This window comes from Peromyscus maniculatus, chromosome 17, assembly GCF_049852395.1.
Source record: "Peromyscus maniculatus bairdii isolate BWxNUB_F1_BW_parent chromosome 17, HU_Pman_BW_mat_3.1, whole genome shotgun sequence".
Classification (NCBI taxonomy): Eukaryota; Metazoa; Chordata; class Mammalia; order Rodentia; family Cricetidae; genus Peromyscus; species Peromyscus maniculatus.
The window spans coordinates 38,070,596-38,083,804 of NC_134868.1; the positions used below are offsets into that span (position 1 = coordinate 38,070,596).

General features: G+C 42.1%; 1 protein-coding gene across 2 annotated transcripts in view; it reads left to right on the forward strand.

Annotated features, from left to right (window-relative positions):
- The first annotated feature begins 3,427 nt into the window (after window positions 1–3,427).
- Tnks (tankyrase) overlaps window positions 3,428–13,209 on the forward strand; it is a 159,493-nt gene continuing 149,711 nt past the window's right edge. The window contains exons 1-2 of one of the 2 annotated variants that reach the window (XM_042262492.2): window positions 3,428–3,530; window positions 4,940–5,218. Coding sequence is in view for 1 of the 2 variants with exons in the window: in XM_006973957.4 (XP_006974019.2) it covers window positions 7,659–8,313 (655 nt within the window). In the remaining variant the exon portion in view is untranslated. Of the gene's footprint in view, window positions 3,531–4,939; window positions 5,219–7,604; window positions 8,314–13,209 lie in introns of those variants that run through there. The other variant, XM_006973957.4, reaches the window with a different exon arrangement.

Here is a 13,209-nt window from a genome sequence, read left to right on the forward strand (position 1 = left end):
AATGAACTTATCACTGCACAAGAAATTCAATGGGCACATCAGGATGTCTTCATTTGTCATAGCTTCAATACTATGATACTAAGGCAACGATTACTAATACATGCTTTTTCGAGAGTACAGTGATAAGAGAGGGAAGGAAGCAAAGATGAATATAAGTAAATATTCATAACAGAAGATGAAGACTACCACACTGTTGCTGGAGAGCCTCTCTCCAGGTTCCACCAAGCCCCGCAGTCCCACAATCCACGTATAAAATAATCACTCATACACTTATATTACTTATAAACTGTATGGCCGTGGCAGGCTTCTTGCTAACTGTTCTTATATCTTAAATTAACCCATTTCTATAAATCTATACCTTGCTACGTGGCTGGTGGCTCACCGGTGTCTTTACATGCTGCTTGTCCTGGCAGTGGCTGGCCGTGACTCTCTCCCTTTCTTCCTGTTTCCCCAATTCTCCTCTCTTCTTGTCCCACCTATACTTCCTGTCTGGTCACTGGCCATCAGTGTTTTATTTATATAGAATGATATCCACAGCACCACACTGAATACTAATGGCTGCCTCTAGTGAAGCTGTTGTACCTGATGTTTCTAAGGATATTTCATATTCATTTCATGTTTCTATTACGTGCATATCAGCTACTCACACTTCTTTTTTGTGGTAGAGTTACCCAGACTTGCATTTTGGAAAGGAATGGCCATTAGCAGTACAGTGTTACCAAGGACATACTAGCCTTATGACTTCCCTCCCTTGCTCCCACATTACAAACATCCTCGTCTACATTTCTCATTGCCATAAAGACACATTAAATTTTTTTCCATCTTAAAAACCTCTCTGAGTGCTCATAATTGACATGCATTTTCTTCTCAGTGTGCTGGAAAAGTTTTATATTGATCGCAGCAACTGTTGCACAACTCTGACCATGCTGAACTCTTCCAAAGTATGTATTTTATTTGTATGCGTGTGTGGAGTTGTGTGGATGTGTACGTCTTTATATGTGTGCAGATGTACATGCAAGAGCCCGAAGTTGACTTTGGGAGTCTTCCTCCATTGTTCTCTGTCTTATTGGTTGAGAAAAAGCTTCTTGACTGAACCCAGAACTGCCCAATATGGCCAGTTTTCCATCTCCCCTATCTCCACATTCCAAGCTCTGAACTCACAGGTGGACCACTACATCCACTCAGTATTTACCTGGTTTCTGAAGATCTGAACTCTCATCCTAAAGTCTGTACAGCAAGTATTTTAAACACTAACCCATCTCCCCATCCCAAAGCATATATACTTTTTTTTTTGAGTAAGGGTTTCAATTATGTAGCATTGGCTAGCTTGGAACTAGCTATGTAGACCAGGCTATCCTTAAACTCAAAGAGATCCACCTGCCTCTACTTCTTGAGTGCTGAGTGAATGTGCTACCACCCCTGGGCTCCAAATTGTATATACTTTATATGGGGTGATCCATATTTATATGAATTCATAGATCAATAGACTTAACATACAAAAAGGGAGTAGAGGAGATTATGATATTCTAAGTGCTTGAAATGGGGCAGAATGAATTACCATATTTCAACTGCTTTAATAGGAGATCAAAAACCAGAGCAAATATCATTCTATGCAAAATAACACAAGTAGGATCTATTTGTTAATAAAACATAAACTATAAAACAAAATCACAAAGTAAACATATAGCCATAAAACAAAAGTCCTGTCTTGGCATCACTCCTTTTCATTGTTACTATAGTCCTTTCCTTCCCTTTGTGCCAACATTCATTGACAAAATCATATCTACTATTGGTAGTCGGCTTCTCTTTTGCCAGCTGGTATTGCTTGTGCTTCCTCCAAACTGCTCTCTAGGGCCCCCCTCATCCTCTATGTGTAGGCATATGCTTCAGCCATTCTCTGCATCGGTCTTCCTTCCCTCTCAATCATCCCACGCTTCCATCCTGTCTCTCTGGTCCGGTGGTCAGCCTGATCTCTTAGATTCATGGCTGGTGTCCTTCCGTCACCTCCTGCACTCACTTCTCCCTCCTTATTCTCTGTCTAGTTAGCTTTATTAGGTTTGCAGTGGGAGCCACTAATCACCTTGGTGTAGTGGATGTCCGGATGCTCTAACTGGGAAGGTTGGGTTTCCTGGGTACATCTCTTAGTCTATTGTTTTGCAATTGCAGCAGCTCTATCCTGAGCGACTATCTCTAAAGTTGCACATGTCATTATATCATTGTGCATGCATTCCTGATCAATGCATTCCGGAACCATTGGGAACTTTTCTAAATATGTTTATGACTTCCAGGGATTATATGTGTGTGTGTGTGTGTGTGTGTGTGTGTGTGTGTGTGTGTGTGTGTGTGTGTGTGTGTGTTATAATATTATGTATTGTATATATTATATGTATATGGCTTGTCCTGAATATTTTATGGTAAGCAATTGAACACCAAAATAAATATTCACAGATAAGATATAGGGACAAGTCGGTACAAGAAATTGCACATACTTATCACTTAACTAAAATAATTTTCATTCATTGATTTTTTATCAAAAAGCAGTGCTGGGTTTTTTTTTTGTCAATGCTATACAAGCTCTCTCTCTCTCTCTCTCTCTCTCTCTCTCTCTCTCTCTCTCTCTCTCTCTGTGTGTGTGTGTGTGTGTGGTGTATATTGCATGAGAGAGTCTTTAATAGAGTACACATGTGTATTCTGATTACTTCTGAGGAAGAGCCATTCATAAGGAAAGGAGTATTTTTAGTTCGAAAACATTTAAGTAGAGTAAACAAGTTTTTAACCATTCTGTTCAAATGTATGTTGGCAGGGGCTATGGATACAGCTCATTTGGCACAATGCTTCCCTTGCAAGTTTGAGTCCCAGAACCCATGTTTTTTTTTCTTGTTTTTTTTTTTTTTTAAATTGGCTCCGGGTGTGGTGGCATGTGCTTGTTATCTTAGAGCTGGGGAGAAAGAGATGGGCAGACCCTTGGGACTCATTGGCTAGTCTGCTTAGTCTATTTGGCAACTTCCGGGAGGTAAGATCCTGTCTTTCAGTTAAAGACTAGATGAATGGCACCTGGGGAACAACACCTGTGGTTATCCTCTGGTCTTCACACATGTGTGTACATACATGCACATGTATCCCCCAAAACTGTAGGGTAGCAAATGCATTAATCCTCAATGTGACAAAGTCAGGATGCACATCTAAGCATGTAGAATCCACACTCTTAACTTCTATAGCATCAGGTGCCCTTGGTATTTAAAGGAAATTATCTTTTATATAAAGCAACTTCAAATTAGATATGTCAGCTTTGAATTACTGTCCTGTCCTTTTCTTGTCTCATAGGAAGCTGTTTTTGTTTTTTAAACAAACCTCATCTGGCACAATTGATTCAGTATGATGGCTGCCATGGTAACTGTTGTCATTATGACTCAAGTAGATTTCTGGTTGGAACTTTAGCTATGAGAATGTAACACCTTTATAGAGAAATCTGGGCCATTGGCACCATGGGCATTTCTGATATAAGAATGACATATTTTTCTAAGACTAAGGTGAGAAAATGACACTGCCTTGATTAAGTTATAGCTCTGCCTCGTGCTGGCAGATTTGCCAAGGAAGCATTATACAGGACATCAAAGAATAATTGGACTTAATAAATCTGAAATACTACTAATGAACTCATATGTGGGGCAGATCAATTGGAAATTCATGAATAGAATAATCAAGCCAAATTTGACTGAGACAGAAACATGGAACTCATGCTAATTTATGATGTTGTAACCTTTAAAGAGAGTTCATGTAATTACCATGGAGAAAACCAGATATCATAACATTCCAGAAACAGAGATTTTTTTTTTGGTTTGTTTGTTTTCAGTTAGTAGATTTTTCTATGTCAGCAGAATGGCCTAGGAAAGTACTGTAATCTTGTATTTTTAAGTCAGTTGGACATGACTTTTGTGTAAATATTTTTGAAAATGATAAGACACTGCTGTGATTCTCAATTTTTGGAAACTGGAGAGACTTATAAGAATTCTGAATTAATCAAACAAACAAATCAATCTTTAAGAATTCTGGAGCCGGGCGGTGGTAATGCACGCCTTTAATCCCAGGGCTCAGGAGGCAGTGAGTTCAAGGCCAGCTTGGTCTAGAGAGCAAGATCCAGGACAAGCACCAAAACTACACAGAGAAACCCTGTGTTGAAAAAAAAAAAAAAAAACAAAACAAACAAAAAGAATTCTGTTACATGTGAAATGGTAGATATTTGTTCCTAATTATTATCTTCATCATAAAAGAAGTTGAGAGGAGAAACTTATTAATAGTGGCTGTATGTCCTGTTAATTTTATGTTTGGCACATAAGAGAACAGAACTAACATTCAAGGAGTACATACAAACAACAGGGCTTTTTACTATGACAAGGAATCCTCATGACAAGACTCCAGTAAAGTCAGGTTCATCGGTTGAAATGTATCTACCCAGGCTAGCTGACTAATAATTATTAGAGATGCAATTCTTTTGTTTGTTAGACTCTAGGTTTTGCTTTCTTTAGCACAGTGTATTCCTCTAGTATCTAGTATGATGGATCTATCCCTCATAGACCTGTGCACAACCGCAGATTAAGTAGTGATAGCTGCTCTTTCCTATCTAGAACTCAACATTAGTCCTTCTGAGCCCATACACTTTATAAATACTTAATGTTAAGCACCTTTACTGCTCTTCACTGAGGATGAAAAAAGCTATTTCCAATTGACTGAATGCATTTTCAGAACGTATTATGATCAGTTTCAGGCAATTCAGTCTTTTCATGCTATCCAGCGGAGACTTTCTTATTTATTTTGCTCTGATAAGCAGACAAAATAAATGCATTTTAAAATAGTTTGACCATTACTTCTTTCGGCAATATATGAGTAAATGGCCATCGGGGGATGATGAGATGAAACATTCTTTATGCTTCCCTTTCAGAGAACACTCAAGGGGCAGAAGGACAATTGATTGCTGATACATTGTGGCGATTCGCCTCCACTCCCAAATACTCCATGTTAAGAAGACTCAAGAGAACAATGCTGACTTAGCAGTCTGCTCTATAGTCATCACAAGAATTTTCCAAATTTTGATGATGAAAAGGGAACCTATCCCGTTGGTGTTGGTGATCATCATAACAGATAGAGTCCCATCTTTTGCTCTGTTTCCTTTAGGAGAAACCATGTGGTCATGGATTGGAAAATAAATACAAAACCTTGGGTAAGTGGGTCTTTCTGTATCTCCAGGTTTGTAGTAATCAATCCATAATGGATGCCTATTGCAGAGTTGTAGACCATCCAAAGAGGGACCCAGTTACCAGTTCTTGCTTCATTCATCCAAATAACACTGTTAACAAACCTTCTCACAAGTTGGATTATGGATTTCACTGTTCAGAAATGCTTTGGGTACAATTTTTTTTGGGGGGGGGGGACTGATTACATTTTTTGGATTCTGGATAAGGAAATTAAGGCAGGGCAGTATGTTCCTAGTAAATAAAATACATTTTCTGAGTTTATTGTAAATTTAAGTTTTGTCCATTGACATTTTTGTTTAAAGGAACCTGAATGTGTTTCTTGAAATGTATAAAGATTTATGAATTAGATTGTTACATGTAATACCATTTGTGCACAGAAAAAGAGTCAAAACTATAAGAACATAGATTGTGGCCCGATTTTAGTTTCACTGTGTTCTCTGCTGTAGCCTTACCCTTTGTCAAATGTCACTGTGGAAAAGGGCACAAGTGTATAAGACATAAGATAATGTTACACATATAACCTGTAGTCCTAGATTCAATGAGAACCAGACACCACTCATGTTCCTGATCTTACTGAATTCAGTTGATATGCCAAGATTCACCCATTCATTGAAATGAGAATATTAACATTATGCCAATTATATTTAATAATGAATACTTGAAACAACCATTGGCTTAATATTCTGCTTGATCCATCTTGTTTTTTTTTCCTTGGGAAAGACTCTTCATGTGTCCACTCTGTTAAAATAATGCTATTAGTGTGTACTTCCACAATGCCTATTTCACTATTGAACAATTGGAATGAAACAGAGACCTCATTAAATTATCTCATTCATGGGTATATCTCTTGATACCACACAAAATCTATAGTAATAGGAAGAGTAGAGAAAAAAAAACAGCTCTAGAAAATGGCACCTTAATGGTGCGTTACAGACAGGATTCAGGTTTTTAATCTTAGTTTGGGAGAGGAGAGGGGAGTGGAAAGAAATGGAGGGGGAAAGAGCCAAACTTCAAAACAAAACAAAACAAAACAAAACAACCTAAAAAGAAACTTTTTCACAATTACTTAAAGTTAAAATGGGAAATAAAAGTACAAAGACAGAATAAGAAAAAAAATCTTAATTTTAATTAATATTTAATCAAATTTGTCGGTCTTGCAAAAGGGAGACTGGCAGAATGTTTGGTTAAGTAACTTGTTTGAATGTACACACCCAGAAAGTGGCGGAGCTTGAATTTCAATCGTGGTTATCTGAATCACCATTTAAAACTGGGATCTAGCAAAGTCACAGAGTGAGAGAATTTACAGGGAAAACTCTCGCCAGGCTATCTGCGTTGGAGCAACCAACAAGTAGAGAATGGATGAATCTTTGAACTGCTGTCTTCAGAGAAGACGGGATTAACATTTTAGAGAGCTGCCTTACCCATCATTTCCCAGCTAGCAAATGGGAACAAAGAATGTCAATCATCCCAGAGTCTGGCCCTGTCTCTCTGGTCAGGTGGTCAGCCTGGTCTCTGAGAGTCATGGCTGGTGCTCTTTTCTCACTGCTTGCACCTGCCCCTCCTTAGTCTCTGTCGAGTTAGGTTTGCCAAGTTTTCATACTCCCATGGCCACTGAGCCTGGTATTCCTCTCAAGGCACCCCGAGTTAAAACAAACAAATCGAGCTATTGACAACGTGTACATGTACGAATTCCTTTCTACAGTATTAGGTACAAATGTATCCTTATAGAATATAAAAGTACCCTTATTCGTCTTGCCTGTCCTGTATCAGAAAGAGACCAGAGATTAACAGGGGTGTGGGGAGATCTAACCCTGCATTCCCCCCCCCCCCCGCAGGAGCTGAGGACCGAACCCACTGAGCTAAATCCCCAACCCCCTAACCCTGCATTTTTAAAACTTCCCAATGTGCTACTTAGAGTTATGTATGCTTCAGAGCGTTTTGCATGCATCAGCTCACTCAATCCCTGCAAACGATTTTGTGAGGTGGGTACTATTCGTTCCATTTTTCAGGCGAGGACATGGGACGGGTGTTGGCATCAAGTTACACTTCCATAGCTGCTTCAAGAAGCGGGGACCGGGCGGACACCTTCTCCTCGGGCCAAAGCAAGCCCGCAGAAAGTGAAGTTTTTAGGAGGAAGTTCCTGGGGCAGGAAAAGTGGCTCCCCATAGCTTTCAAATCGGCCAAGCCAGCCCGCCAGGGCGTCACAAAAGCCCGCCTCTCTCCTACAAAGCCACGCCCCCAGGCGGGCTGGCCTCCGAACTCCCAATACTTCCCTTCTTCTCTCGGACTCCACCCTCTTCGGCCCGAATCATTTCCGGGATGCTCGGTTCTGATTGGCCCAAAAGGCGGAAGTGAGGGCGGGCGGTGGCGCCGTTGCCGCAGTGACAGTAGTGGGGGAGTGGGAAGATGGCGGCGTCGCGTCGCTCTCAGCATCATCACCACCATCATCAACAACAGCTCCAGCCCGCCCCAGGGGCTTCGGCGCCGCCACCGCCACCTCCCCCGCCGCTCAGCCCCGGCCTGGCCCCGGGACCCACCCCGGCCTCGCCCACGGCCGGCGGCCTGGCGCCCTTCGCCTCCCCGCGGCACGGCCTGGCGCTGCCCGAGGGGGATGGCAGCCGGGACCCGCCCGACAGGCCGCGATCTCCCGACCCGGTGGACGGCGCCGTCTGCACGGTGGCCGCTACGGCCGCGGTCCCGGCAGCTGCCGCCGCCGCCGCCGCCGCCGTCGGAGTGGCTCCCAGCCCAGCCGGCGGTGGCGGTAACAACTCCGCGTCGTCCACTTCTTCCCCGACTTCGTCGTCGTCTTCCTCGCCGTCCTCCCCTGGCTCGAGCTTAGCGGAGAGCCCCGAGGCGGCCGGAGTTGGCTCCACAGCGACTTTGGGAGCCGGGGCGGCGGGCCTGGGCCCGGGGGTCCCAGCCGTAAGTGGGGCCCTGCGGGAGCTGCTGGAGGCCTGTCGCAATGGGGACGTGTCCCGGGTGAAGAGGTTGGTGGACGCAGCGAACGTGAATGCCAAGGACATGGCCGGCCGAAAGTCTTCTCCCCTGCACTTTGCAGCAGGTGGGAGACTTTGGAATTTGTCTTTTACGGGGGGTTTGGGAGCGGAGGGCGGGAGATCGGACTCCTAGAAAGAGTTACAGGTTGTAGCGGGACAAGTAGGGGCTTGGCTGGTGCTCTTTTTACACCTCACCCTGAGACCTGAAGTTCGTGCCTGGGATGGTGGGGGCGTGGAAAGGGGTGGTGGTGGATGTGTGAATCCACTCTTTGGCGATTGCAGCCGTGGTACTTCAACTTAGGTAAACTCCGTGTAAGTGGTTGACCCTGGATATGGACATACTTAAAACTTGTTCAGTTCAGTGTGTTGTGAGACAAGTTAGACTGGAGTCGCTTTAGAATAGCTTTGTCGTGTGTGTGTGCTAGTTTTGTTTGACATGGTCGTGTCTCTTGAAGACAGTCCGAGCCAAGAGAAGTGTACGGTAACTCAACAAGTGTTTTAAGAATCTGCCCTATTCTTAGTAACACAGCGAAAGACGGATGGAGTTTGTGGAATTCCACCTTTGCTAAGACGTTTACAGTCTGTTGGGAAAGACTACTACCGGCCTGTCTGAGACAATAGTGATAAGGGCATTGTGCGCCTTTATGATAAGGGAAGAAAGAGCAGCTTTCAAGTTCCGCACGCCACCGTTGTGTATTTACCTTGTCTCAGCTAGCTCGTTTTCTTAGAGACAAAGATGATAGATAGGGCTGTTTGAGTGGGGATTTAGTTAAAAAGTCTTTGGCAAGAAAAATCTCCAAAGAGGCACAGATTCCTAAACGCTGGACTTTACTTTTTTTGCCCCTCCCCCCTTCTGAGCAAGTCGTTGTTTTTCTTTTAGAAAGACATAATGTTTTATAAAACACTGAAATGGAGAACAAAAACAAAAGGGCCATAATCACTGCCTTGATATTTCCTGGGTTTTTTTTTTTTTTAAATAAAGAGTAATTAGGTTATGTACTTTAAAACATTACATTTGGAGTATGTACTTTACAGATGCATTATAAATTCAAAGAAGACAAAAGGATACAAAATTAAAAGGCTCACCTTTAAAATAAAATACCAAAGACCCCTCCCTTAAATGTTTTCTTTAAAAAATTTTTTGTTGTTGTTGCTTTTATTCATGAGCACCTGTGTGTCTGTGTGAATATTTGCCCAGTGTGTGTGCACGCGTGCGCGAGCGTGCCTGTGGAGGACCCAAGAAGGCAGTTTGCTGGAGCTGGAGTTATAGGAGGCTGTGGGTCACCCAATATGGGTGCTCAGTTCCTCTGGAAGAGTAAGCAGTGCTTACTACGAGAGACAGGCTCCTTGTTTGTCTTGATGCTGTTGAACTTTAGGACTTGGCTTATGTTGGGCAAGTCCTCTACCACTGGGCTATACACCTCCAGCTCTTCTTGGTGTCCATTCCCACGGGTGTTACTCCTTCAAATTGTTCTGTAAACTTCGACTAAGCACTTTATGTATGATGGTTTTCTACCACTTGACAGGTTCTACCATTCTCGTTTACAGATAGAAAGTGAGGTACACGTGTTCAAGTGCGCTTGTAGTGGAACGTGGTGGATGTTGAGTCAGCAGTTTGATTTGAGCTTCAGCTATGATAATTTGTACTTGGTTTTGTAATTGCAGTGAGGAGTTCCTAAGTTATGTAGCTTTGGGGGGAGAAAGTACTAGTCTAGGGCTTATGGAAAAGGGTAGCTACCAGATTGTTTTTTAGCCCATACTTAGATATTTTATTGTCAAAATTTAATCAGAACTTTCAGGCAATGAAAACGACACTCTCCCTTATATGTGTGTTGTACTTTTGTATTTTATATAATCTTTCACTTAATTTTTAGCAAATGGTGTTTGTGATCCAGTAATGGGTAATGAATGACCAATGGTATGATAAACATTGGAAATCATCATCATATTGTTGGGTCTATGCTGGATATTCAGACACTAACTGTCGAGTGTGGTGAACTGGCTCATAAGTAGGCTTTCATCTGACCAGAGGAAAACTCAAGTTCTTGCTGGTTTTATATGAAATTGCATATCTTTTTCTTGTCTTGCTTTTCTTTCTTTCCTCACTCATTTTTCTCTGTCTCTCAAGACAGGTCGAGGCTCAGGATTCTTCTGCCTCAGCCTGCCACGTGCTGGGACCTCCGGCCTCTGCCACTGCACATGGTTTCTTTTTCTTTAGACTAAATGAAAGGTCTGAGTCTGATTTAATAAATGAGCCGAGACTGTTTACTTCCAAGTACTCTTTCCCAAATCTGATTAATACGTTGTCTCACAAATCTCTAACCACCAACATGCTACTTATATCTACTTGTGCATCGGTTTCCTCATTCAGAATGAATGCACAGAGGAGTGGGCCTTTCCCAGTCATGGCTAGCTCCACAAAAGGCTTGCAGTGCTTTTCCGTGGACCCACATCCAGTGGGCTGCGAACAGTGAAACGGCCTCATATCATTATTTTCTAGTTTGGAGGACCTAACCTCGACACAGCCTACTTTCTTTTTTAACCTCGTTTGTTTGGCTCATTTGTGGAAAACAGACAACACAATAATTACTGAATTCTCCATGGTTAAAAAAAATCTGTACTTAACTTACACTTTCATATGTGTTTGTAGAACATTAGAGCTTCCTTAGGTCTAGTTTCCATTAGATGTATGCTGAATCATTAAAAGTACTTGTTAGTTGACTATTAATTGGTTGTTATTGTAGTAACACACACACACACACACACATACACACATATATATTCCCCCCTAGGGATAGCTAAATGTCTTGCATGGAAAAATTTAAAAATTATAGCTAATAGTTCATTATGTGTTAAACACGGGCGAAACTTTGGAGAGGCAGATAGTAACTTCCCAGCACTAGGTAGTAAGGGGCTTTAAAGAATAACAGACTCTCACAAAGTGTAACCTGTAGGAGTATATTGTACTGTTTTTTGGAGTATGTAAAAGAGGTTGTTAATTCTGGGTTGGGAGCAGTTAGGAAATCCTTCAAAAAAAAAGATGGTTTAGTTTTGTTTTTGAAAAAGGGTTTTACTATGTAACCCTGGCTGTCCTGGAATTGGCTGTTTAGACCAGGCTGGCCTCAAGCTCACAGAAATCTGCCTGACTCAGCCTCTGGAGTGCTGCGATTCTAAGTGTACACTACCACACCAGGTCACTGTAGAACGTTCTAAGTACCACTTTAAAGTGAAATATCTTAATTCATTTCCTAATAGTGATGTATTTTTAGTAACAAACTGGTAAAATTTTGATGAAATTTCTTTTTACAAAAGAGTTCAGATGTATTTTTTTAAAGGCTCTGTTTTGCGATCTCAGTATTTAGTAGTTATTTATTTTTAAAGCTTAATTTTATTTTTTAAGTTATGTGTATATGTGTGTGTCTGTGGGGATGTGCATGTGTGTGTGGGGGGTCCCATGAGGGTGTTGGATAGCCTGGAGCTGGAGTTGCATGTGGTTGTGAGCTACATGAAGTGGTGACAGGGAACTTAACTTGGGTCCTCTGGAACAGCAGCAGGTGCTTTTAACCACTGACTCATCTTTCTAGCCCTTCATGGTATTTTGTTGTTGTTGTTGTTTTGTTTTGTTTTTGAGATAGGGTCTCTCAACATATCTCTGGCTGTCCTTGAATTCATTCACTATATAGATCAGGTTGGCCTTCAACTCACAGAGCCTCCACCATGCCCAGCCTAGTATTTACTTTACATTGAAGATGTTTGGTATGGGCTTCTGTTTAGTTAATTAACATATTCTTGTATTGTCCTAAATATTATAAAGCATTTAGTATCAAAAGTAGCTAAAAGTAGAATGTAGCACACACTTAACCCCACAAAAGTTGCCCAACTCACTCCAGAGCCTGATTTTTCATAAATATCCCCCGCCTCCAGTCCAGCTGTTGTTTTAGCTGAATACACGGTGTCCTCTGATCTGTGGCAGAGAGTCCAAGTGCCTCGGTCCTGGAGTGGGGATCTGTGCGGCCTGTGCCCTTCTGCTCTTTATTGCTGCCGACAGCAGCCTCGTATGTGACTTACTCGGTTCTTAGTGTCTTAGAGCCTGAGTCTTACTTTAGGTTAGGCTGGCTCGCTGATGCTCCAGCCACAGCCTCCCAAGTGCTGGGATTATTGCCTTGTGCCACTGAGCCCGGCTCCTCAGCGCTGAAAGGTCTCACTGTGGTAGAAGAAAAGGAACTTGCTTTGTAAATTCCTTCCTAGACTTCAAATCGCTGGTTGAAAATGGGATTGCGTGTACCTTGTGTTTTCTTAAAATTGTGCAGTAAATGACCTCTTTATACAGTTCACAAGGAGCTTAGAGTTAGGGAGATGCCCCAAAGGTTTAAAGAATAAACCAGCTCTTTGATGACATTACAAACACATCTCCAATAATGAAAAAAGCAACAAGCAAACTGTTATGTAAGACTGCTTATATTTCTGCCTTAGCTGTCTCCTTAGATTTTCCTCAGTGTCTCAGACTCTTTCAATGCATGTCAGTGTGAATTACAGACAACTGAGTAGGTGCCCCCAGTCAGCTGAGTTTTGATGCCTACAGACACTGTGCAACTCAGACCCTTCCTTAGAGAAAGTCACCACAAAGTCAGGAAGTTCGGTTTTCTGGGATTAGCAGTTACGTGTTAAAAGTTCTATGAAAAGGATCCTGTACAGTTCACACCCCCTGTAATAGATCAATAGTTCCTGCCCACGCTCAGTAGAGTTCATTCTATCAGTGTGCTATCACCAAGCTTGTTTCTCTCCTCCGTTAATGGACTCTTAGGCTGTTTCCAGTTTTGACTGTTATGAATAAAGCTGTTCTGACATACATTCTTGAAATCTTGTCTTGTGGGTGTAGGGTTTTTTCCTTCTTGAACAAAAACATATTGGAATTACTGGCTCTTGGGTTAGGTAAGTGTCCAGGTTGGTAGCCGACAGTT